The 23,247-nt window shown below is 50.0% G+C and overlaps 2 protein-coding genes across 4 annotated transcripts in view; both read right to left on the reverse strand.

Annotated features, from left to right (window-relative positions):
* SPECC1L (sperm antigen with calponin homology and coiled-coil domains 1 like) overlaps positions 1 to 6,075 on the reverse strand; it is a 132,443-nt gene extending 126,368 nt beyond the window's left edge. For 2 of the 3 annotated variants that reach the window (XM_055322682.1, XM_055322683.1), the window contains exon 1: positions 5,955 to 6,075. The gene's annotated coding sequence lies outside the window, so the exon portion shown is untranslated. Of the gene's footprint in view, positions 1 to 2,155; positions 2,267 to 5,954 lie in introns of all 3 variants that reach the window. The other variant, XM_055322684.1, reaches the window with a different exon arrangement.
* A 12,979-nt stretch (positions 6,076 to 19,054) lies between these two features.
* BCR (BCR activator of RhoGEF and GTPase) overlaps positions 19,055 to 23,247 on the reverse strand; it is a 124,271-nt gene continuing 120,078 nt past the window's right edge. Inside the window, exons 21-23 of the mRNA XM_055322060.1 lie at positions 22,632 to 22,737; positions 22,096 to 22,258; positions 19,055 to 21,748 (exon numbers count right to left, since the gene is read on the reverse strand). Of these exons, the coding sequence (XP_055178035.1) occupies positions 21,659 to 21,748; positions 22,096 to 22,258; positions 22,632 to 22,737 (359 nt within the window). The 3' untranslated portion in view covers positions 19,055 to 21,658. The remainder of the gene's footprint in view (positions 21,749 to 22,095; positions 22,259 to 22,631; positions 22,738 to 23,247) is intronic.

Consider the following 23,247-nt stretch of genomic DNA (forward strand, 5'->3'; position numbering starts at 1 on the left):
CCAAGAATATAAGAAGGGAGAGAGGAAGAAATGGACAACTTTAATTTTTAACCAGTATTTCTTTATAAATCTTACCAGTGCTGCCAGCTTTTCTGCGTGCCTCTTTGCTAAGCTTAAGCAGGGTCTTTTTTATTTTTCTTTGTATAACCTCAGTTCTTTTGAAAAGAAGTATATAATACGGGGCCTTTTTACAAGAGACAACGTACTTTCCCCCTTATTGTTTTTTTTTCTTAAGATTTATTTTTGGGGCACCTGGGTGGCTCAGTCAGTTAAACATCAGACTCTTGGTTTTGGTTTGGGTCATGATCTCATGGGTCATGGGATGAGGTCCCAAGTGGGGAATCTGTATTCAGCAGGGAGTCTGCTTAAAGATTCTCTCCCTCTGCCCTCCCTGTTTGTGTGCACGCACATATATGCATGCACTCTCTCAAATAAATAAATCTTTTAAAAGGGGGGGTTTTTATGTAATCTACACCCAACATGGGTTTCTTTTCAAACTCACAACCCAAGGATCAAGAGTCAAATGCTCTCCCCAGTAAGCCATAAGGCTATATGCATAACAGATGAACTTGCAATTTAATATCTTGATTTTTTAAACCTTTACTGTCCAAACACATCAACTTGAAACAAAAGCAAAAAACCCAAGGTGGGAGATATCCAAAGGGGAAAGAGGAAGCAATAGAGAACAAATGCATGTTTACCTTCCAAAGCTTGGAACAAAGATAATGCCCACCTAGTTTCTGGATTATAATGCAGATATGAAAGAAGGTAGTCCCCTCCTTCAAGAAATAAGATTTGAGTTAGACCCTAAGATACAACTAAGTAGACTTTGCAAATTTGGTGTGAACAGCTGGGGGATGTCTTACAGCTGAAGAGGTCAAGTGCACCTGGAATGGAACTCCTAAGGACAAGGACTGGGTGATCTCTACCAGCTTGATAGCACTGACGTGTCTAGCACATAGCACAGCTAGCAGATTTAACAACCTCTGGTCAAGCCACACACTCTGCTATGCACTGTGATGTCACTAGCTAGTGGAGAGAACAGACAAAACAGAGGGCACCAAATCCTCACTAGACAGGGAGCTGGACAAGTATGCAGGAAATAGGTCAAGGGATGCCTTAAAGGCAAGGTAATATCTAAGGTGAGTATGAAGGTGATAATGGATGAAGTGAGAAAAGAACATTCCAGCAGAGGGAGACATGGAGATTGGAGAGAGTTAAAGTTCCAAGAGATATTCAGCAAAACTCAGTGAAGTACCAAAAAAGGGGGTGGGGGAATGAGAATGGAGGCCAGAGCCCAGTGATGAAGTGTCCTGGATACCAAGATAAGGATTAGTAAATCTGATTATGAAGATAGTGAGAGCCATTGAAGGACTTACAATTGGTGGTAGGGGTGTGGGTGACTATGAACAGATATATTTTGGAAAGACAGAGGCAGGAGCAAACCTCTGGATTTAACCAGAAAAGAACTACACTGATGATATGAGAAAAGGTAAGGAAAAACACTATTGACAGATCTGCACTCTTTTCTAGTGGACAAATTTCCTTTTGGGAATTACCCAATTATCCTTTGAAAATGGAGCATTTAGAGACAGCAAAGAGCAATCAGTCCTCTGAGCACAGAAATTAGAATTATGAAATCCTGGGGCACCTGGGCTGTCTCAGGCGGTTAAGTGTCTGCCTTTGGCTCAAGTCAGGATCTAAGGGCCCTGGGATCAAGCCTCGCATCAGGCGCTCTGCTCAGCAGTGAGTCTGCTTCTCTCTCTGCCTCTCCCTCTGTGATCCCTCTGGCTCTCTCTCAAACAAATAAATAAAATCTTAAAAAAAAAAAAAGAATTAGAATTATGAATTAGACTGAATTACTCATTTTAACCCAAGAGACTTTTTTTTTAAGATTTTATTTATTTATTCATGAGAGACACACAGAGAGAGAGGCTTAGACACAGGCAGAGGGAGAAGGAGGCTCCACACAGGGAGCCTGACGCAGGAGTCAATCCCGGGTCTCCAAGATCATGCCCTGGGCTGAAGGTGGCGTTAAACCGCTGAGCCGTCTGGGCTGCCCCCAAGACACTTTTAAAATGTGTTTGATACATTTTGATATACTACAGTTTTGTGAATGCAAAAAAAAAAAATTTATAATGACTCTAAATCTTACCTGGTATTAACAGCACACCAGGATGAATTTCAAAGACTTCTCTCAGACACAAAGATCATCTGCTACATTCACTTTGGAACAAACCACTGCCACTTCTTCCTCTAGGCATATCTGAAATACAATCTGTAAGTCTAATTTCATGTTGTTTCACAGCAAAAGACTAAGGCCACAATACTAAAAGATTTCTGAGCTGACAGAGAAATCCCATGGGGGTTCTTTACCTCAGCAGCTAGTCTATTCACCACTAACAATTCCAACCACCAGGAGGAATTTCCCTGCCTAGGCTTATTTTGTTGGCACAAGCACACACACAAAAAATACCCTGACATTTTATATCCAGTAGGAAAGAATAATCAGAATATTAACATATTTAATACTAAGCAAATTTAACACAAACTTCCCAGTTGTCTGTAGATTTGGACAGATGGCCACGAAGTAAACTCATATTTACTCTTAAAAAATAATCTACATTTTAATCTTCTTAGCACCAAAAGCCCCAGGAGCTTTTTCTTAAACTCCCTAATAACAATAGCAAAACAAAAGATTTTAGGCTCTCTTTATTTCTAAAAATACCTTATTGTGATAAAACAACCAACCTTGTATTCGCTAGTTACAATCACCATATACTACCATTTAGTATCACCATCATTTCACTAAAGATGCTTAATTTCAACACCAAGAAAATGACATATTTTTTTAGAAAGGGCAGTCTTTTCATTGAATAAATTTAGTTTAGTGAAAATCTCTCCACATTGTCCTTGTTTTTCTCGTATGCTAAGGCCCCTTCAACACTCCCTTTCGTGGGTCTGACAGATAGTCTCCAAGATTTGTTCTCACTCCCAGTCTTTGCTGACAAACCACAAATAATGCCATAGAACTGGTGAGAAGATTCAGTTCTTTTTTTTTTTTTTTAAATTTTTTTTAAATTTATTTATTTATTTATGATAGTCACAGAGAGAGAGAGAGAGAGAGAGAGGCGCAGAGACACAGGCAGAGGGAGAAGCAGGCTCCATGCACCGGGAGCCCGACGTGGGATTCGATCCCGGGTCTCCAGGATCACGCCCCGGGCCAAAGGCAGGCGCCAAACCGCTGCGCCACCCAGGGATCCCGAGAAGATTCAGTTCTACTGGAAGTTGAAGAGGACTCCGTAGACAAGGATCCATTAAGTGTTAGAAGTGACAATTCGGGATCCCTGGGTGGCGCAGCGGTTTAGCACCTGCCTTTGGCCCAGGGCGCGATCCTGGGGACCAGGGATCGAGTCCCACGTCGGGCTCCCGGTGCATGGAGCCTGCTTCTCCCTCTGCCTATGTCTCTGCCTCTCTCTCTCTGTGTGTGTGACTATCATAAATAAATAAAAATTAAAAAAAAAAAAGAAGTGACAACTCAAGTTCCTTTACATCTCTTCCCCCCACCCCTCTACCCCCCACTTTACAGATAGGGAAAGGAAGATCCAGAAAGGAAAACCGATTTGTCCAAAGCCATAAAACCAAGAGAGTCTCTAGCCTGCTGATACCCTGTCATCCATCTTCTACTGAGCTGGACAGTTTGCATAATCCTAAATACAAGTTAGCTATGTGATTTAAATATGTATATGGTCTGGGGCACCTGGGTGGCTCAGTCAGTTGGGGATCCCACTCTTGATTTCTGCCGGGGTCCTGGTCTCAGGGTTCTGCTATCAAGGCCCAGCTATCTGCTCAGAGCAGAGTCGGCTTGAGAGCCTCTCCCTCTGCCACCACTCCCCCACTCACTGCCGAATGCTCGCTCTCAAATAAATCTTTTAAAAAATAAAAATAAGGACAGCCCGGGTGGCTCAGCGGTTTAGCGCCGCCTTCGGCCCAGGGCGTGATCCTGGAGACCTGGGATCAGAGTCCCAGGTCGAGTTCCCTGCATGGAGCCTGATTCTCCCTCTGCCTGACTCTCCGCCTCTCTCTCTCTGTGTGTCTCTCATGAATAAATAAAAAAAAATATTTAAAAATAAATAAATTAAAATAAAATAAAAATAAATATGTATACAGTTATATGACAAGTCTTATACATTATGAAAACCCAACCCTAAAAAAAAAAAAAAAAAAGAAAAGAAAAGAAAACCCAACCCTGGTAGTAATTTTGAACCGAGGCAATACTAGCATTTAAGTCATGTAAAATTAAGGATATACTGTGTTAAACTGGTTATAAAGAGAACCTCCGCTTCACAGAAATCTCATTGCAAGACAACACGATGTAGAGATACCCACCCTAAAAATGCAAGGTTAAAGCTTTTCTATGTCACAATATTCACTTTCTTACTGAAAATGAATGTCAAGAAGATTCCTACATGCGTAGAGTATATGCAGGTTAAGAAACATTCTCCAGGGGATCCCTGGGTGGCTCAGAGGTTTAGCACCACCTTCTGCCCAGGACGTGATCCTGGAGTCCTGGGATCAAGTCACACGTGGGGCTCCCTGCATGGAGCTTGCTTCTCCCTCTGCCTGTGTCTCTGCCTCTCTCTCTCTCTCTGTGTCTCTCATGAATAAATAAATAAAATCTTAAAAAAAAAAAAAGAAAAGAAACATTCTCCAGCTGCCTAAGGTTGCTGAGTCTTTAAAGACTCTTACTTGGTGTACACTAAACCAAAGGGGGAAAGAAGGTATTTTTTAAAGAGGAAAAAAAAAATTACTGGATCAGTGAGCTATTTCTTTACCGAAAAACACTTTCCCCAGATCAATACCCTACTTCTCCTTACAGATATACTGGTCAGTATTGGTTTGACTATTTCATAACCTACATGTGTTATGCTGATGTCTGCTGATGTCTACAAAGCTCTGATTTCATCTCAAGATACATCTCCCGGCTGACAGCGAATGCTGTTGGGCTCCGCAATATTTTCTAGTTCCCTGAATCTGTTGTAAACCTAGAAAACACAATCAGTGGCTTCAGATGCTCCTCTTACAACACCTTTTTCCAGGAATCAATACAGGGCAGCGAATTTATGGGAATTTCTCCTGGGCGCTTCGGTACTAGCCGGCAAATTATCAAGAGTATCAAAAAAGCAAGGCTCTCTGTATCTACATTTGAAAGATCACAGGAATTCTTACTTGGTCTCGTAAATAAGATGAAACTACGTGGAAACGGATTTTATTTCCTAGTCGTCTCCAGGAGAGGTGCCCAACAATGAACAAGGTCTTGAACATAACCACGGATGCCCACACAATTGCCATATTGAGGGAAATGCAAAATTCCCGAAACAAAACGGCCCATTATTCTTAGCCAACCTGATGTAACCAGGTCTCAAAAAGGGGGGGGGGGGATTCGGCTCGCTTAAGGGCGACCTCCCCACGGCGCAGGGCGAGGGTGGGGGCGCGTGCCCGGCGGAAGCGGAGCCTGCGGGAGGCCCGGGGTCCGCCGCCCGCGGCCCTGCTGCTCTGCTCGGCGAGCCGCGACCTCGGGGCCCCGGGAGCGCAGTCTCCGCCGGGGGAAGGGGACCAGGGGCCAGGGTTGTGGGGCGCCGGCCCCAGCCTCTCCTGGGGCGCGAGGGTCACGCTCAGCCCCTCGGCTCAGAGAGACCAGCAGGCGGAGGGCCTCAGAAGCACCTGGGCCCCAACCCCGGCCAGGTGCGGCCCGCAGACCCGAGGGTCGGCCCGGGACCCCGGGAGGGGGACGGCGCAGGCGCGGGACGGGCTGGGGGGCCCCCGGCGGGGGACGGCGCAGGCGCGGGCCCGCTGGGGTCTGCGGGGTCGCCCGGGCCTGGCCGCGCGGGCGGCGCTGAGGAGATGGACAGGCCCGCCAGCGCGCGCTCAGGGGACCCGGGCCTGGCTCTTACCGCGCGGCGCCGCCTCGCTCGCTCGCTGGCTCCGGGATGGGGCCGGGCGGCGAGCTCGCCCGGTGGCGCGGCCCGAATCCGTTGAGTCCGGCCTCAGGGCAGCAGCCAACCCCACGGCGCCGTCCGCCCGGCCCGCCCTGCCTCCCTCGCGGCCCCCGCCCTCGGCCCGCCCCCGGCCCGCCCCAGACAGTCGCCGCCGACTGCGCAGGCGCCGCGAAGCCCCGCCCACATCCCGCCGTCGCGCAGGCGCCTGCGGCCCCGCCCACTCCGCGTCCCGCCCATCTCTGGGTAGCGCAGGCGCACTGTCTCCCGGCCAACGACCAAAAAAAAAAAAAAAAAAAAAAGGCTTCAGCCGCCAGTACGCACGCGTCGGGTTTTGCGCTGGAGCCGCGGGTGGTGGATGCTCTTGAATGCTGTGCTCGGCGGGGCCGGGTGATGAGTGTAGCACCCCCTGGTCCCAAAGCCTTATCTCAGCTAAAGATCCACCTTTCATGCAGCACAGGTTTACAGTGTGCCAAGGACGGTGCTAGGCCTGAGCTGCACGGTGGTGGTAAACACACAAGCCCTGCAGGCCTGACGCCCCCCTTGCAGCAGGGAACACAGACCCTAAACGGGGGTTGGGAGCAACCAGAAACGTGAGGCTAAATATCCTTTATCAAGTTAAGGAAGTTCTGTTAGGTCAATATTGTCACACAGGTTTTTTTTCCTTAGTTTGAACTACGTGAATTTGTATTACGTCATCTTAGTTTACCAGGATTAAGAAAAACTGGACTTGATAAACTTTTATTGCATCGTTGGACTCTTCACTAGTATTTTACTTAGCGTTTTTGCATTTTTGTGCGTAAGTGATTTTGGCCCTTGCTTTCGTGTACTGTCCATGTCTGGTTTGGGATTAATTTATAATAATTTAAACTTCGTCATCTGGGAGATTCTACATATTAAGAGGAGTTTTCAATGTTTGTTGAAGTTGCCTATAAAATTATCCAGGCCTGGTGTTTTTCTTCGGTTTTGTCGCTTTGAGATATTTGAGGGGATGGGATGCAGACTTTAAGCATTCCATTTCATTAATGGCTCTAGATTTAGACAGATTTTTTTTTTGGGGGGGGTAGGCTCTATTCCCAATATGAGGCTTGAACTCACCACCCTGAGATCCAGAGTCACAGGCTCTATCGGCTGAACCGGCCAAAGGCCACAAGACAGAATTTCTGCTTCTTCCTGTATTACCTTGGCTGAATTATATTTTTGTAGGAAAATGACTGTTTTCAAAATCATTAGCATAAATTGTTCATATAATTTCCCTTATGATTTAATTTTATTTCAGAAGGCATTCATTCCTATACTTCCTCTTCCCAAATGCAACTAACTGTATTCAGTTTCTTGATAACCTTCTAAAGATACTTAAAGAATATAAACAAATATGCAAAATAAACAGATACATTCTTTTGCTTCTCTCTTTTCTTTAACATAAATGGTAGCCCACTATACATATTGATCTACATTTTTCTCTTTAAAATGAGAATAGCCACAATCTTTTAATACTCTGAAAATAATCATTCAACCCTAGTGTAGGACTAAGATGATGGTGATGGTCCTCACAACCAGACAGCCCGAGTTTACATCCTGGCTTCATCACTTACTAGTTGTCTGTCTTTGCCTTTCTGTTTTCTTAATCTGCAAAATGAGTGCTATTATGAGTTGTTGTAGGGAAAGAAGTGGGATAATGCTTGAGGAATATTTAGCACATGCCCAGCACCCAAGAAATGCCTAGCAAATGTGAAGGACATTAATGCTGCTTTTGTGTGGGCATTTAGAGTTCAAAAAGGACTCAGTATGACTTAGATCCTTGCAGCAGCCCTGTGAGAACTGTACAAAGGACAAAACTGAGGCTCAAAGAGGTTGTTATACCACTTGCCCAAGGCCACCAAGCCAGCAAATGGCAGAAACAGGAGAAAACTGTCTGGTTCCCAGCACCTGCCATCACCTCACTAATACTGACAAGCCACACATGTGTTAAAATATACATTTTTCTGAAGTCTTATTTATTCATTTGAGAGAGAGAGTGAGAGCATGATCAGTGAGAAGGGCCAGAAGGAGAGGGAGAAGCAGACTCCCTGCTGAGCAGGGCACCTAAGGCAGGGCTCAGTCCTAGACCCTGAGATCATGACCTGAGACCAAGGCAGACGCTTAACTGACTGAACCACCCAGATGCTCCCAAAATACTTTTTAATATTAAAGGACACAAAATAGGGATGCCTGGGTGTCTCAGTGGTTGAGCATCTGCCTTAGGCTCAGGGCATGATCCCAGAATCCAGGATAGAGTTCGGCCTCAGGCTCCCTCCAGCAAGCCGGCTTTTCCCTCTTCCTATGTCTCTGCCTCTCTCTCTGTGTGTGTCTCTCATGAATGAATAAATAAATCTTTAAAAAATACAAACAAAGGACACAAAATAAATGTGCAACTCAATGAAATGTAAAAAGTGAAGGTTAAAAAAAAAAAAGAACTTTAGCAGTCTTCCTATTACACTCCCCTCATCACTAGGTCTTTACCAAAGTTAATCACCATTCTGACATCTAACTCAAGATTAATATGGACTGTTCTTGAGCTTTTCAATAAATGGAATCATACTATACTGGTTTCCTAGGTCTGCTGTAACAGACTACTGACCGCAACCTTGGTGGCTTAAAACAACAGATGTGTATCATCTCATAGTTCTGGAGACTAGAAATCAGCTATTGAGGTGTTGGGAGCTCTGAGCTTCCTCCAGATTCTCTGCTTCTTCTAACATTTGCTGGATGCCTGCATTCTTCGGTGATACTTTGCTTGTGGCTGTGTCACTCCAATCTCTGCCTCTGTCTATGACCTCGTGTGTGTGTGTGTGTGTGTGTGTGTGTGTGTGTGTGTGTGAATATCCCTCTGATCCTCTCCTATGAAGACACTTGTGATGGCATTTAGTGTCCACCTGGATAATACAGAATAAACCCCATCACAAAATCCTTAATTTATCATATCTGTGAAGAACCTTTCCCCAAACAAGGTAACATTTACAGGTTCCAGGATTTAGGATCTCATAGCTTTGGGAGCCATTATTCAGCCTACTACAAGTCTGTATGGGTATCCCCTGCTTTTTGAAAGTTTGTGTAATGCCACTTTACATTTACAACAGATACATCATTACCTGCTTTTGCTAACCTAAAGAAATGCAAAGAGGACTTCTGCTTTTATAAGAAAAGGTGAAAAGCAATTAACAGCGATGTTTGTTTTGCAGCTAGCAGTTATTGAGGAGGTGGGCATTCTGAGCAGCAAGAGTGGCATTGCCAAACTCCTGCCATGAGAAGCATACTCAGCATCCCAGCATTGAGTTGCCATAGTTTTGAAATGTGTCTGTGAGAATTTCTGCTTTATCTCAGTTTGTTTTGTGCATCTGTTAGCAAGATGTGTCCTAAGGTATAAGAAAAGCCTGAGAGGTTATTTTTGGGGCCTGGGAGCATGCAAAAATTTTTTCTGTATAAATTATGGTAATTGTTTCTTTGCTTTGTGCCATTTCAGTGTATGAAAGATTTCATAGAAATATTCTGCTTTCACTGGGTGTTAGTTATTCTATATGTTGGAAAATTGAACACCAATAAAAAATTTTTAAAAAAAGAAATATTCTGCTTTCAGACTGCAAGGGAAACCTGTATTCTTTCTGCCTTCTTTCACACAGCATTTGGTCTACAAGATTCGTCCATCTTGTTACACACATCTGTGGCATGCAAAATTAATAACATTTTGGTTACAGTATAGTGTTCCATTGTATGAACTTACCATACCATGCTATACCCATTTTCCTACTGATGGGCATTTGGGTTGTCTCCAGTTGTGAGCTGTTAGTGGAAGGAAAATTGCATGATGCAACAAAGATTCCTGGATTCTCCAATGGAAAACTATGTGTCCTTGGAACACCCTCTTCTAGGTTATCTGGTTCTGATTTTGTAGGGGCTCTGAGCCTTTTATTGTCTTCAAACTCTTTTACAACTCTGTAAATTGTAGAAAACTGATAGCAGTGCAAATGGTTCTTATATAAGGACAAACCTCCCCCACCGTGGAAAAGTCAGTTTTGCCTCCATTTGCAAGTTTATTTCAATATTTCTGATCTATAAATGTGTCTGACCTTTGGATTCTCCTTTGAACTGATAGTAACATCTTACCGGGTTCCCTCCTTTAATTAACAAGTTAAGTAAACTCTTTGATACATGTTTATTTTATATTTTTATAAAGGTCACATATTTACTTTTTTTTTAAGATTGTATTATTTACTTGAGAGAAAAAAAAAAGATTGTATTATTTACTTGAGAGAGAGAGCACCGAAGGAGAGGGAGAAGCAGACTCCCTGATGAGCAGGGATATGGGGCTCCGTCCCAGGACCCTGAGATCATGACCTGAGCCAAAGGCAGGTACTTAAATTTACTTAACCAACTGAGCCACCTAGGGCACCCTAATTTTACTTTTTAAAAAAACTTATCCTCAAACACTAGAAACAAAGTTCCTACAAACACTCCTGCACACAGCAAAGTACTTTGAATGAACCAAAACTACTGAACTAGAGGTTCCCACATTGAAATTCCAAAACAGAAAAGCTGTTTTTGATCAAGCAGGAGGCTGCTGACATTTCCTGAGAAGCCACCAGGCCTGTGGAATCAGACCCTGTGCCTGGGGCTGGGGCTGGGGCAGAGATGACTTTGACCAGGTCCCTAGCTTCTGGGTCCTCTCTGGCCAAGGCAGCAGTGTGAACTGATCCTAAATCAGGTGCACTGTTGCTAAGGTGTCCTGGAGGAATCAGCAGGATTCTCAGAGGAGGTGGTATTTCAGCAGCGTTTCCATAAAGAGAGGGCACATCCAGGACAGTGGACAGCAAGAGAAAGAGCAAGGAACTGAAGGCAAACAGAGCATCCTCTAGAGCAAAGCTGGAAGGAGCAGGGCAGCAGGGAGCATGGCTGTACATACAGGGGTAAGGGGGAGGGGGAATAACAGGGAGAGTCTCCCCCACCAGGCCATGGAACTTGGGTTCAGTGGTGTAGACAGGTACTAGCCAGGGAAGTGACGTGCTGTAAGATTTTCTTTGGAGGACTGGCTTCGTGCATGAACACGATATGGAGGGTGACCCTCACAGTCAGGGAACCTACTCATGGTTCCAGAAGTTGGGGGGTCTGGGAGGTCTGAGCTAGTGACAGGGCCAAGGGGAGGAGACAGACTTGAGCGTGGGGCACACAGAACCATCTGGACTTCATGCCAGCCTATGGCTGGGCCTCAGTGCTGGCATCAGAGTGGTTCCATCAGCCTCGTCCATACTTTATCTTTTGTCCTGGCCCATCCTCCTTGGCTCCCCAGAACTGAAGGGGTGGAAAGAGGAGGCACCTGGGGCAGCTGCTGGCCTGGAGCAAGAAAGGACCTAGGGTAGCATAGGCTGACTGCCTATGCAGGTCATCTATCTGTGTGGGAGCCCCTCCCAGGGCCCAACCTCTAATTGGCCGTGGCCACCAAATGGCAGGGTTTGGGACACTGTGATGATCCATTCATGGGCTGAGAGTGCCCCTCTGGTCAGGCCCTGCTGGCCCATAGCCTGGAACGCCTTTGAGCTCAGTGCTGCTGGTTTCCCTCTGACCCCCTCATCCACTCACTCCCACTCACCCTGATGCCCTGATGCCCACTCCAATCACTGGCTGCCCCACTCAAGCCCAGTTGCTTCATCTGGACCACAGCTGGAGGAGTCAAATGGCAGGGGCCAGAGGCCAAGTTTTAATAGGAAAACAACTGTTTCCAACAGTTAGCAAGCCATCAGCTTCGAGTGCCAGGACTTGGAGCTTAGGATTCTTGACATGCCTCCCTCAGAGCCAGGGGAGCTCTGGGTCCCAGGAAATATACAACTGTCAGCTGAGCGATGATGTGTCTGCAAGCAGAGATGGGCTGTTTGTTGCCTTCCGCAGCCATGCTGCTCGCTCTGGGAGGGACCCATGAACCAGCGACCACAGCCTGAAACCCCAGAAGCACCTTGGGATGCCCAGCTGGCCTATAGGTGACCTGGAAGAGATAGAGTAAGGGAACCTACTCTGGACAAGACATCCACCTCCTTTATGGCCTACAGAGATCAGATATAATCAGACCCTCTTACAACAGGGTCAGGGAAACTGAGGCCAGTAAGAAGGAAACGGTGAGCCTCTGCTTCTCATGTGCCAGCAGCTCTTTGGGTCCCCAGACTAGAGCTCAAACAGTCTCTAGCTATGTGACCTCAAGCCTATTCCTCAACCTCTCTGTGCCTCCAGTTCTTCTGTGAACAATGGCAATACTCCCATACCGGTTGGGGTGCTGGGGGACTAAATAACAGGGTTCCACCCTATTCTCTGTCCCCCTTACACTACACTTCTCTTTAAAGTCTTTGGCACACAGAAACCACATGGCTAATAAACAGTAATGATGACTTAGCATCTGCCCATCTGGAGGCTATAAACATCCCAAGGGCAGGGCCTGGCATATGATGAGGGCCCAGGACATGGTTCCTCTTGTCATCTCTCAGTGTCCAAGTCACCATCCACAGAAAGCAATAACCCCGTCCAGCTTCCTGATATAACTCCACCCAGATTGGGGACCTCTGGAAAACAAACACACGTCATGGTGGGGACACGGAGACAGCAGGGATGAGCTGGAGAGACAGCAATGCCAAGTGCCTGAGGTTTAAATAATATTAATTGGCCTGTGTCTGGCACTTCCCACGGTTGGTGTCTAACCCAGGCCTTATTTCCCAGGTGAGGAAAGTGAGGCTCAGGGGGAGAAATTAGTTGCCCAAGAGGCACAACAAGTCTTGGCTTCTAGATCCTGGGTCTGCATTCTGCATCCCCAGCTGGTGTCACCGTACCCCTTGCAAAGATGCCTCTTGGGAATTCTGCACACAACGCAAGGCTTCGAATGCCTGCATCTTTGAGAGCCCTGTCCAGGACTTGACACTCTTTTGGAATAATTCTCCCTTTGAGGGTAGATTTCACTGTGGGGAAATTTTAACCAAATGGGTAAAAAGAGAAGAATGTAGGGGCACCTGGGTGGCTTAGTTGGTTAAGCGTCTGACTTGTGGGTTCAGCTCAGGTCACGATCTCAGGGGCATGGGCTCGAACCCTGAGTGGGGCTCCACACTCAGCATGGAGTCTGCTAGAGATTCTCTCCATCTCCTTCCCCCTCTGCCCCTCCCACTCATTCTCTGTCTCTGTGTCTTAAATAAAAATTTTATTTTATTTTTTAAATAAAAATTTTAAATTAAATTTTAAGAAGATTTAATTTTAAATTTATTTATTTTTTTTAAAAAATATTTTATTTATTTATTTGAGAAAGAGAGCTCACAAGCAGCAGAGAGGGGCAAAGGGAGAAGCTGACTTCCCGCTGAGCAGGGAGCCCAACATGGGGCTTGATCCCAAGACCCTGGAATCATAACCTGAGCCGAAGGGCAGATGTTTAACCAACTGAGCCACCCAGGCACCCCGTAAATAAAATCTTCAAAAAAGAGAGATGGGGGGGGCATAACAGTACATCATTATCCTGTTTTGAACCCCAAGCAAAACCTGAAGGCAGTTCAGAGAAATTCTAGAAAGATCTAGAGGAAAGAAAGACATGCCCCTTGAGAAAACATAAACCTGCCCTGGGGAATTAATTTCAAACTGGTCAGCAGGCCACGCCTGTCACAGAAGCCAGGGGAGGAGGGGACCAGCAGGAGGGACAGGTAGTCAGTCATGTCAGAGGGGGTCAGGGCAGGGAACAGCTGTGGGTTTGCAGCCAGAGCCAGCTGACCTGAACATAAAGGGTGTGGGCATTAAGGGGCAAGACTGCCAGGGCAGGTGTCCCTTCCTGGTAGCTTGATGGGGAGGGAGTGTAACGAGAGGGATGGAAGGGTTGAGAAAGGGCTGTTTCTTATTTATCTCCTGCTTTCTGGGAGCTAGAAACCAGCTGACTGTGTTTATGAGGCAGCAGGTTTGGTTGGGATTTGTGGGGTGTCCCGATGGGGTAGAAGCTAGCAGTATGTGTGGTGAAGGAATCCAGCCAAGGGAGGACAAAGGAGATAGAAGTTTATTAAACACATTGCAGGGGAGCAGCAAACAGGATGGCAAGGGAGAGATTGTCTGCCATGAGATGGGGACGGGGGGGGGGGGACACTGTAGTTATAGGGTGGAGTGAGGAGGCATGGAAATGAAAATGGGATTTTCCCTTGTGTGCCTGGTTGTAAGTGGCCCGTTGGTCAATCAAGGGGCCTTTTGCCTCACTGCGGTTCCCATTGCTCAAGTGTGTTGCCCCAAAGCAGCCTCTACAGGATTCTGGCAGAGGAGGGACACATTTGCAGAGGTCAGGCACAGGGGGTCTATGGGCCACGTGCCTGAGGGGACAGGCCGGGAGGGTGTTCTCCACTTTCTTGGGGTCTTTTGTGGGCAGGGCTGGTGGCAGGGGAGGGGCCAGAGGACAGCGGCCAAAGCCACCAGGCTGAGCTGTGTGTGGTGTTTGGGAGACGATCCCCGTGTCTGTCTCCGAGGCCCCCACCCCAGCCTTTGGACCTCTGGTCCCAGGACACAGGAGGGACAATCCATGTCTGCTCTGAGAGGGAATGCATCTGGAGGTGGGAACAGGAGAGGAAGTGGCAAAGCCGGGATCTGGCCACCTGTTGGACTTACTAGTAGGGGGACTCTATTAGTTTCGTATGGCTGCCATAACACGTGACCACCGACTGGGGGGCCTTACAACAACCAAAATGGGTTCCCTCACAGTTCTGGAGGCTGACATCTCACATCCAGGTCGCAGCAGGAGTGGTTCTTTCTGAATTCTTGGAGGGACAGTCTGTTCCGTGCCTCTTTCCTGGCTCCTGGCTGCCAAAAATCCTCAGCTCACAGATGCATCATGCCAAACTCGGCCTTCATCTTCCTATGGAGGTTCCCCCTCTAAGTGTCAGTGTCTCCTCTTCCATCTCTTACAAGGACATTGGCATTGGTTTTAGGGCACACCCTATTCTTTGAGGATCTCGTTTTGAGATCCTTAGCTCAGTGATACCTGCAATGACCCTTATACCAAAGGGTTTTGCATTATGAGGTTCCAGGTAGACAGATCCTGAGGGGTAAGCACAATTTGCTGCCTCTGCCACATTTTGGGGTCACCCTTGGCCAACCTCTCAGGTGCTACAATTTCTCCCCCACCCACTTGGCCCAGGAGGCACACAACTCAATCCTGAGTTAGGACCTGAGAACTCTGGGGTGGGGGGAGGCCTTGAGGCTACTTGAGACTCAGTAGCTGATGGGTAGGGAGAGGCTGCTTGGGGGCTCTGGGCCCCTAAAGATCACCATTGTCTGGGGTCCTTCACGGCGAAGCCAGCAAGTACGTGGGTCTCAGCCTGGGATGACCCCATACAGGCCATACCCAGACAGTGCCTATGGCTAAGTCACCCACTGGAGCCACGGGGCAACTCTGAATTAGAAGAGATTGGCATTGGCTGTAAGTAGGAGAGGAGGCCACAAAATGTGTTTGTCTGTGAGGTTTATTGATGTGGTCTAGACAAGGGGGGTGACAACCTCTTCCCTCTGGGTGGTCACTCTGGACCCCCCATGGAGCAGTGTGGCTGGACTTGGGCTCCAGGCTTGGTTCCACATCCAGGAGTCCAAAGGGGCTAAGGCCAAAGGTCATTATATTAGTCAGCTTAGGCTGTGTAACAATACACCACAGGGGGGAAGGGACTTCTGTGGTTTCTCCTCCTGACCACCTGTTTACTGTGTCCTCATATGGCCTTTCCTCTGTGAGCATGTGTGTGGGGAGTGAGAGATCCATCTCTTGTGTCTCTTCCTCTGCTCATAAGGACACCAGTGCTATCAGATTAGGATCTCCATTTAACCTTAAGTACCTCCCTAAAGGCTTCTGTCTCAAAATAAAGTCACATTGGGGGTTAGGGCTTCCAACATATGGATTTTGGGGGGATCACAACTCAGTTCATAGCAGCCATGGTGTAGTGGAAAGCTTCAGGTCAGCCATGAAGAGGGTGGGGAGAGTGTGGGTAGCACCAGCTGGGCAGGAGAGGGATTTGCGGCAGGCTGGCACCCCAGCCCAGCATCGGCAGGAAGCAGGAGGGCATGAGGTGGTCTGGGCGGGGGGGGGGGGGGGGGGGGGGGGCGGAACTCAGAGGCCTGAGACCGGGCCCGAAGTCATCACCCCTGGGAGCGCTGGGAGCTGCTTCCTGGCCATCACCAAGGTGAAAGGGCCCCAGTTGGGAACAGCCCAGGAGTGTTTACCTAATGGGGAACACAAACAAAGGTCACAGATGCCTTAGCTTGTTCCAAATAACTTCTGATCGCCCCTCCCCAACATTGTAAACATTGTAAACACTGTCTTCAGAAAAATAGAAGAGACAGCGGCCATTCCCTCTTTTTCTCTCCTTCTAGCACATTTTCCCTGGAGCTGGGAGCAGGGGTTGACTGGGGCACCAGGCAGCCACAGGTCAGAGCCAAGACAGCAAATCCTGAGGGGTCTGTCCACACCAGCCCATCACGTCATTTAAATACAGCCATACTTAAGTGAGCATCTGCAGTGTCTGCTTCTTTCTGGATAGGTCTAGAACTTCCCCTGCTGGCCCCTGGGGTCACGCCACGGGTTTGAGAGGTCCACGTGTTTGCGGTCACTCAAGCCTTCACCCCCAGGGAGTTCTTGGGTCGGGGTGGCCACCCTCCTGGCACCTCCACTTCTGTGGCTACTCAGTCAGCAGCTACGGGGGACCCAAACTTGTTTAGGTTCCAGACTTGGTCAGGCCTCATTCCCAAGGCCCCCTCTTTGTCTAGAATCCCATCCCAACTTACACATAAATAAGTTGTGGCTGCCAGGCTCAGGTTTCAGCAAAGTGACTGAAAACCCTAAGGCAGAGTTTCTGGTCAGGTGCTAACCAGTTCCCCCCACCCAAGGGGAGTGGAATAGTCGGTGCCTGGACTGAGCCTCACCGTTCTAGCGGGAACTGGTTTGAGAGGCCCCAAGAAGGCCTTGCTCAGGACGCGTGGCCGAGGGCACTCAGTGCAGCTGGTTTCCTTTCCAATCTGGACATGTCTGAGAGGGGTGATGGAGCCCTGTCTTCCTGGAAACCATCCATGGGTGCCTGCTTGCCATGGTCCTGGCTGGCCTTTCTGGGCTGCAAGTACTGGGGTGACAGACACAGGGCTCTGGCTGGCAGCTGACCCACTGGCCTCCTCTACCCCAGTTACACCGAGTTCCAACACACCCCCCCCCCCAAATCCAGGGGTGACCTTTGGACCTGATGCTGCTTGCTGACCCGTGGCAGCTGCTCCAGGAGGCCGTTTGGGCCTCTTCAAGAGCTGGGTCTGCTTGTCACCCCCTCACTTTTCCTGTTTATCTTTCCAGAGTTATTTGTGACTGCCCGTCATTAGTCCATGGAAAGACTTCCTTTTAAGGCAATTGAGGCATTCTTTTGGGGGGGCAGGTATGTAAGTTTTTCTGAGATTTCTATACTCAATCTTGCCCTCCTTTTATTTGCCCAGGGGGTGCATGTGTGGGACACCTGAAAGCCTCAGCCCGTGTGCCCACATGGGCACTTACACATCTAGGCCAAGGCTGGTGGTCAAGGTCTCGTCCTGTCCCGTCCTGCAGAAAGGGAGTGAGCTCGGGGGCAGGGGGGAGTGTCAGCAGGACACAGAGGTCCTAGCCTCAGCTCATCAACCAGCTCTGGGATACCAGGGTGCAGGGGTCGGGGTAGGGCTTCACGTGCCTCAGTTTCCCCATCTATCAAGTAAAGGGATTGGACCAAGAGGCCTCTGAGGGCCCTTTGAGGTGGAAGATCTCAGATTCGGGATCACTGGCCTGGGCTTGGCCGGACGTGGTGCCTGTTCTTAGGAATTTGGGTGTGGTCAACTCAAAAGACTGAAAAATCAAATCCTAGTTAAGAGCGATACAGTAGGGGTTACAGTTTTTTTTTCATTATTAGTATTTTATTTTTTATGGTTTTCAAACAGGACCAGGACTGTGGAACTAGAGAGAACTAACAGTAGCCTTTTAGGGGTCAAATCCTCAGAGAAGGGCCAGCAGCAGCCTGTTCCTCATCAGCAGATGTCAGAGTGGACAGGTGGCAAGGTGTATGCGAAGCTTTTCCTATATAGGCAAGACACACACACCTTACACACCTGTGGGAGAGGATGCTGTGACAGGTGGTGCTGTGGGAGAAGCTGTGGGGAGCCCACTGGGGGGGTGTTGCAGGACAGGTGCTGGGGGAAAGGCCTTTGGAGACTCTGAGGGTGGAGATTCATCCCTAGAGCACCCTGTTACACTCCTGGTGTGACCTCCTCCAGGTCACCAGAGGCCAGCAAAAGGCTGCACTGGGCTCAGGGCTGCTGCCATCCAGCCCTGCATCTCCCCAGGGCAGCTCCGTGCTCTGCTTGGGGAAACAGCCACGGTGATGCTCCACAGGCAGCAGCGTTGGGGGCCAGTGGGAGGGAGAATCTGTCTGGGCAGTTGACCACACATCACACTGCTCCCCACCCATCCGCCCGGGAGCTGACTAGGAGACCCTCCTCCCCGGGGGCCTGAGGAGGACCCTCACTGGCCACCTGCAGTCTCCTGGGCGAGCCTTAGTCCCAGCTCCTCCCAAGCTGCACCCAGGTCCCACACCTGTCTCCACCCTGGGCACCACTTCCCTGTAAGCTGGACAGGCTTTTTCTGAGGGCGAGGCTGGTGGCAGCTAAGGGTGACCCGTGTACCACCAAACCCCAGTGCCAGCGGAAACCACGGAGGCCAATGGACTGGTACAGGGCCGGGCTGTGTGTGGCTGGAGTCCTCCCTGCCCTTGGGCTTGACACGGCCAGTACCCCCACTGCCCTAGGCCAGAGGGCAGCAGAGACTTGCAGCTTCCTGTCCCGACATTACCTGCTGTGCCTGCCTGTGAACCCCACAGGGCCTGGCTTCATGCCAGTGTGCACTGCCCTCTGAGGTGGCCTCTGGGACACCCAGGCCCACTATGTCACCTGGTTCTTTTGGCTCTGCTGCCCACCCTCATCCCCCTCCCAGAGGCTCTGATCGTGGTTTTTCTTCTGAATGGAGCAATCACCACCTACACAAGTAGTCTCAGATAACTTTAATGAAAGTGTCAGCAGTCCTTTTCCCCCACGGTGGTGTCTGGATGGCTGAGCCCAAAGCAGAAATGCAGCTGCTGAGACTAGTGGAGCTGAGCCCCCCGCTGCTGAGGGCAGCAGAGCGGCTGCTCCAGACTCGGGGTGCCAGCCGGGGCAGGAAAGCATCACTTCTTCCGGCAGAGTCCAGCAGCCGAGCCTTGTGGAAGGTCACGTCTGGGCTCTAGGCCTTTACGCGCCCTGTGCTGGCTTCACCAACCCACAGGCCCGAGTGTGAGATGGGACGACACAGGCGGCCAAGGATCCAAAGCAATTGCCGCCACTGTGGCCCAGCGAAGGAGCGCTTTTACAGCTACACGAGGAAAGAGTGGTCATTCTGTCGTTAAACAGCACACATTCTATATAAATAAAAAGTAAAAAGGGGGAGGAGATGGGGAACGGAACGAAAATTGGCACAGACATTGATATATTGCTTTCCAGTTTCAATGCGACAGATGCAAATCATGACACCAAGGGAACAGAAATGAGGGCTGGGTTTAGATTTTCTAAGCCAAATGTGTTCCCCTTGCGGGGCTGGAGGGTTGCTCAGATGGACGGGGAGCCAGGCCAGGGGCAGCCCGGAGCTAGAGGCCTGAGAAACCCCACGAATTCAGAAATGTGAAGAGGGCACAGGACCCTGCTCCCTACCCTAACCCCCTAGGAGAGCAGCACTACTTGAAAGTGGTAGGTCTGCTCTTCTAACAAGAAAAAAGTACAAAGAAATAAATATGAGGACATAAAACCTTCAAGAGACTGTTTTCTGCTGTATCCCCCAGCCCCCTGCTTCCGTAGGTCCACGAGCAGAGAGGAGGTTGGGGGGCACATGCCCCCCCAGCATGTGCTGCAAGTTCAGGTGGGAGCTGCCTTGTGAGGCGAACCCTCCCACCCTCACCCCTGCCACCCAGGACATGGGAAGGACCATGGGACATTGCCACCGGTTACTGGTGTAATCATGTGACAAGCAAACACCTTTTCCTGAGTCACACCATCACTTCCCTCCTCCGGTCCACTAGATCCTCTCTTCTTTCAAGACTAGCATGGAAACTTGGCTTCTCACAATTTCTTTTTTCCCCATCCTATCCACCCCCCTCTCTCTCTCTCTCAAAAAAAAAAAAAAAAAGAGCAACTGTTCATATATTTGTTTCTTCCAAATACTTAGTGGCCTCCCTCGTTCTCCTTTCTCTAAGCCGGATGGTCAGGAGGGTTACCAGGAATGTCTGGGCTTCCCTTCCGTACTGGTGTTTGGAGAAGGGGGAGGGTGGGCAGTGGGTGTGTGTCCTTCCACCTGCTTTGGGACAGGAGGCTGGCCAGGAGAACAGCGGCCCCCTGCTCCTAACCCTCCCACATGCTCAGGAGACTTTAGAACCCACCCCTGACAAAAACAGAGCCGGCCTGTGGAGGGAGACAAAATGTCGCTGGGACACAGATTGTCCACGGCGTACATTCTGATATCGTATTAGGTATCTGAATCTGTTAGGAAAAAAATTAGAAACTATGTAGAAAACTTAAAAATATTCAAGTATCAAAAGGCTATTCGGATCAAAGTTTAAAACAAGCTGTCAGCAAGCTGTTGCTGCTAAGAGGAGACTTTTACAAAAGTTACTGAGCTTGTTCAGCAGAGAGCGAGAGCATGAAGTGATCTGTGTGGGGGGGACGATCAGGGGAAGGGAGGGTGTGGGCAGAGGGGGCGATGGGCTGGAGGAAGCCAGAGAGATTGAGGCCTTTTTAAGCCGAAGAGGAGAGCTTGTGCCCAGCAGGCAGTGGACAGGGTCACTATCCCTGGAGAAGCCATAAAGTGCGCAGCCTGAGCCTCCCTCCCCCTGGTGTCGATCCTGGACAGAAAGACAGACAGACAGACGTTACACGGCTCCATGGGGAGCTGCCTTCCAAGGGGCACATGAACGGCAAGACAAAGCAACAGGACAGAACAGGAAGACCCATTTCTGGACAGAGCTCCTTCTGGAAAGAAAGAGAAGAAAGGAGGTGAAAGGGGTCAAACACTACACAGTGTTGACTTAGCTTTTCGAACTCTGTTACACAAACAGAGTCAAATTTCTAAGTCAGGGAAACTGAAAAGCCCCCACCCATACAGGGACAGGGCTGTGGCCCCCACGGTACGAAGCAGCATCGGTGTTTATTCAAGACACGATAGTGAGGGACTCTGGTCACGTTCCCTTCTCCCCGGAGAGGGTGCATCTTGATGAGTGATCCAGTAGAAATCTTTAAAACTCTGATAAATTAAGTTCGCAGAAACCACTCCCTTCGCCTGGTCCCACGGCCAGGCCCGCGCGCCGAGGCCTGCTGGCTTGGGGCGCCCTCTTGTGGCCGCATGGAAAACCGGAGTCTGAGGCCCGGCGGGAGCTCACAGACCCACAGGCCCTAAGGCCACTCAGCCTTCCAGGTAGGGTAGTTGTCTCTAGGCAGGTGGTCCAGCCCTTGGGGGCGAGGTGGCCCAATTACTCCTCAAGAAGATTCGGTTCCCGCTCTGTGGATAGCCCGTGTTGCCAGGAGGTTTCCAGGCCCTCTGCGGGCCTCTTGGAGACCAAACTGGGCCTTTAGACTTCAGTGGAGAATAGGATGCTCTGTCTCTTGCTGTCTGGGGCAGGGATGGCCTCCAGCTGCAGGAAATACAGCAGCACCTGGACCTGCCAGGGCACAGCAGGGAGGAGGAAAGAGGAAAGCGGCTCAGAGGGGTGCTCATAGCCCCAGAGTGTGCTGGTGACAACAAGCCCCTCCTGGCAAGAGATCTGAGTGTCCCTGAGGGAACACCATGCCAGCCTTGAGAAGCCCGGGTAAGGAACAGAAGGATGGGCAGTGGACTGGGTCCTCCCATCCCTCCCAGCCACATGGCCTCTGGTCAGTCCTTCTTTCTGCACCTCGGGCCTCGCCCCCATACAGCTTGGGTGGTAATGACTGGTAGGACCCCCGTGGGCCAGGTGAAGGCCACTTCTGTGACGTCAGGTGGCTCGAGCTGGAGCCTGTCTCCTCATACCTGGGACATGACTTCCAGGGACCAGCTGTCGGTCATGGATATGGGCTGGCCGGGGTTGGCAGGGAGCTTGCTCTCCTTCTCTGACGGCCGGAGCAGTGTGGGGCCGAAGACTGTGGCAAGGTTGTGCAGGGACATCTTGTTCACTGTCTCCTTTTCTGCCACCCTGCACAGGGCCAAAGCAAGGGGTACCATTGCAACATGGCCTTCAGGGCGGGAGTGAGTGCTCAGGGATCATAGGGAGTGCCCCCCTTTCTGCCTGGGGCTGGCTCTCCAACATAGACATCCTGCCCCTGGCGGTGCTGAAAGCAGACCCCACCCTGGTTCTCCCGGGCCTAGGACAAACAGCACCTGAGGCCACTTGCTGGGGAGAGAAAGCCCAGCCACTGGCCGGAGCTGAAGCATCTTGCTCAGCAGAGGAGCAACTACAGACAGGAGTGGGGAGAGGGTCCTGGCAGCCTCGGAGTGTGGCAGGAGCTGGTGCGCCTTGCTACCTGGGGTCCCGGAACCCGGGGCCCCTGAGGAGGAGTTGGGGTTACCTTTTCAGGTGGTCCAGAAGGAAGAGGAAGGTCAGCAGGTTGGCCTCTGGGAGTGACAGCAGTAAATTAAGCATGCAGCTCTCCTTCGCGACAGGGTCTGACAGAGCTATGGGGGATGGGGTGGGAGAGGTGCTAGTGTCAGGGTCACAGCCAAGCTGGAAGTCCTTCCTAGGGCCCATCAGAGGGCACAGGACAGCCCAGGCCTGTCATCACCCTGACCCACACGGCACTGGCCCCCGGGGAGGACCCCGTGATGGGTGCCTTTTCTGTTATCTCCAAGGGCGGAATGGCATCCCAGGGACCAGGGACAGGAGGGGCTGGGCAGAGCTGCCCTCCCAGCTGGCTTGGCCATTCCCACCTCCGGCTCAGAAGAGCCCAAGGCGCAGGAAGCCAAGCATGGAATGTAGGAAGAGGTTTTCAGGGCCTTGGCAGCTCCCTCATCACCCTGTATACCCTGGAGGTGTGGGGGGGACCAGGTCCTCCGCTAAATGGCCCTGGAAGCCGTGTGTGGGAGCCGCAGGTGCCCTGTACCCCAGCGCTCCCACTTTGGACACCACCTCCTTGTTGACGGAGAGTCAGGTTGGGCTTGCAGCCCCACTTGATGGGACCAGGACCC

Source organism: Nyctereutes procyonoides, unplaced genomic scaffold (assembly GCF_905146905.1).
Source record: "Nyctereutes procyonoides isolate TBG_1078 unplaced genomic scaffold, NYPRO_anot_genome, whole genome shotgun sequence".
Lineage (NCBI taxonomy): Eukaryota > Metazoa > Chordata > Mammalia > Carnivora > Canidae > Nyctereutes > Nyctereutes procyonoides.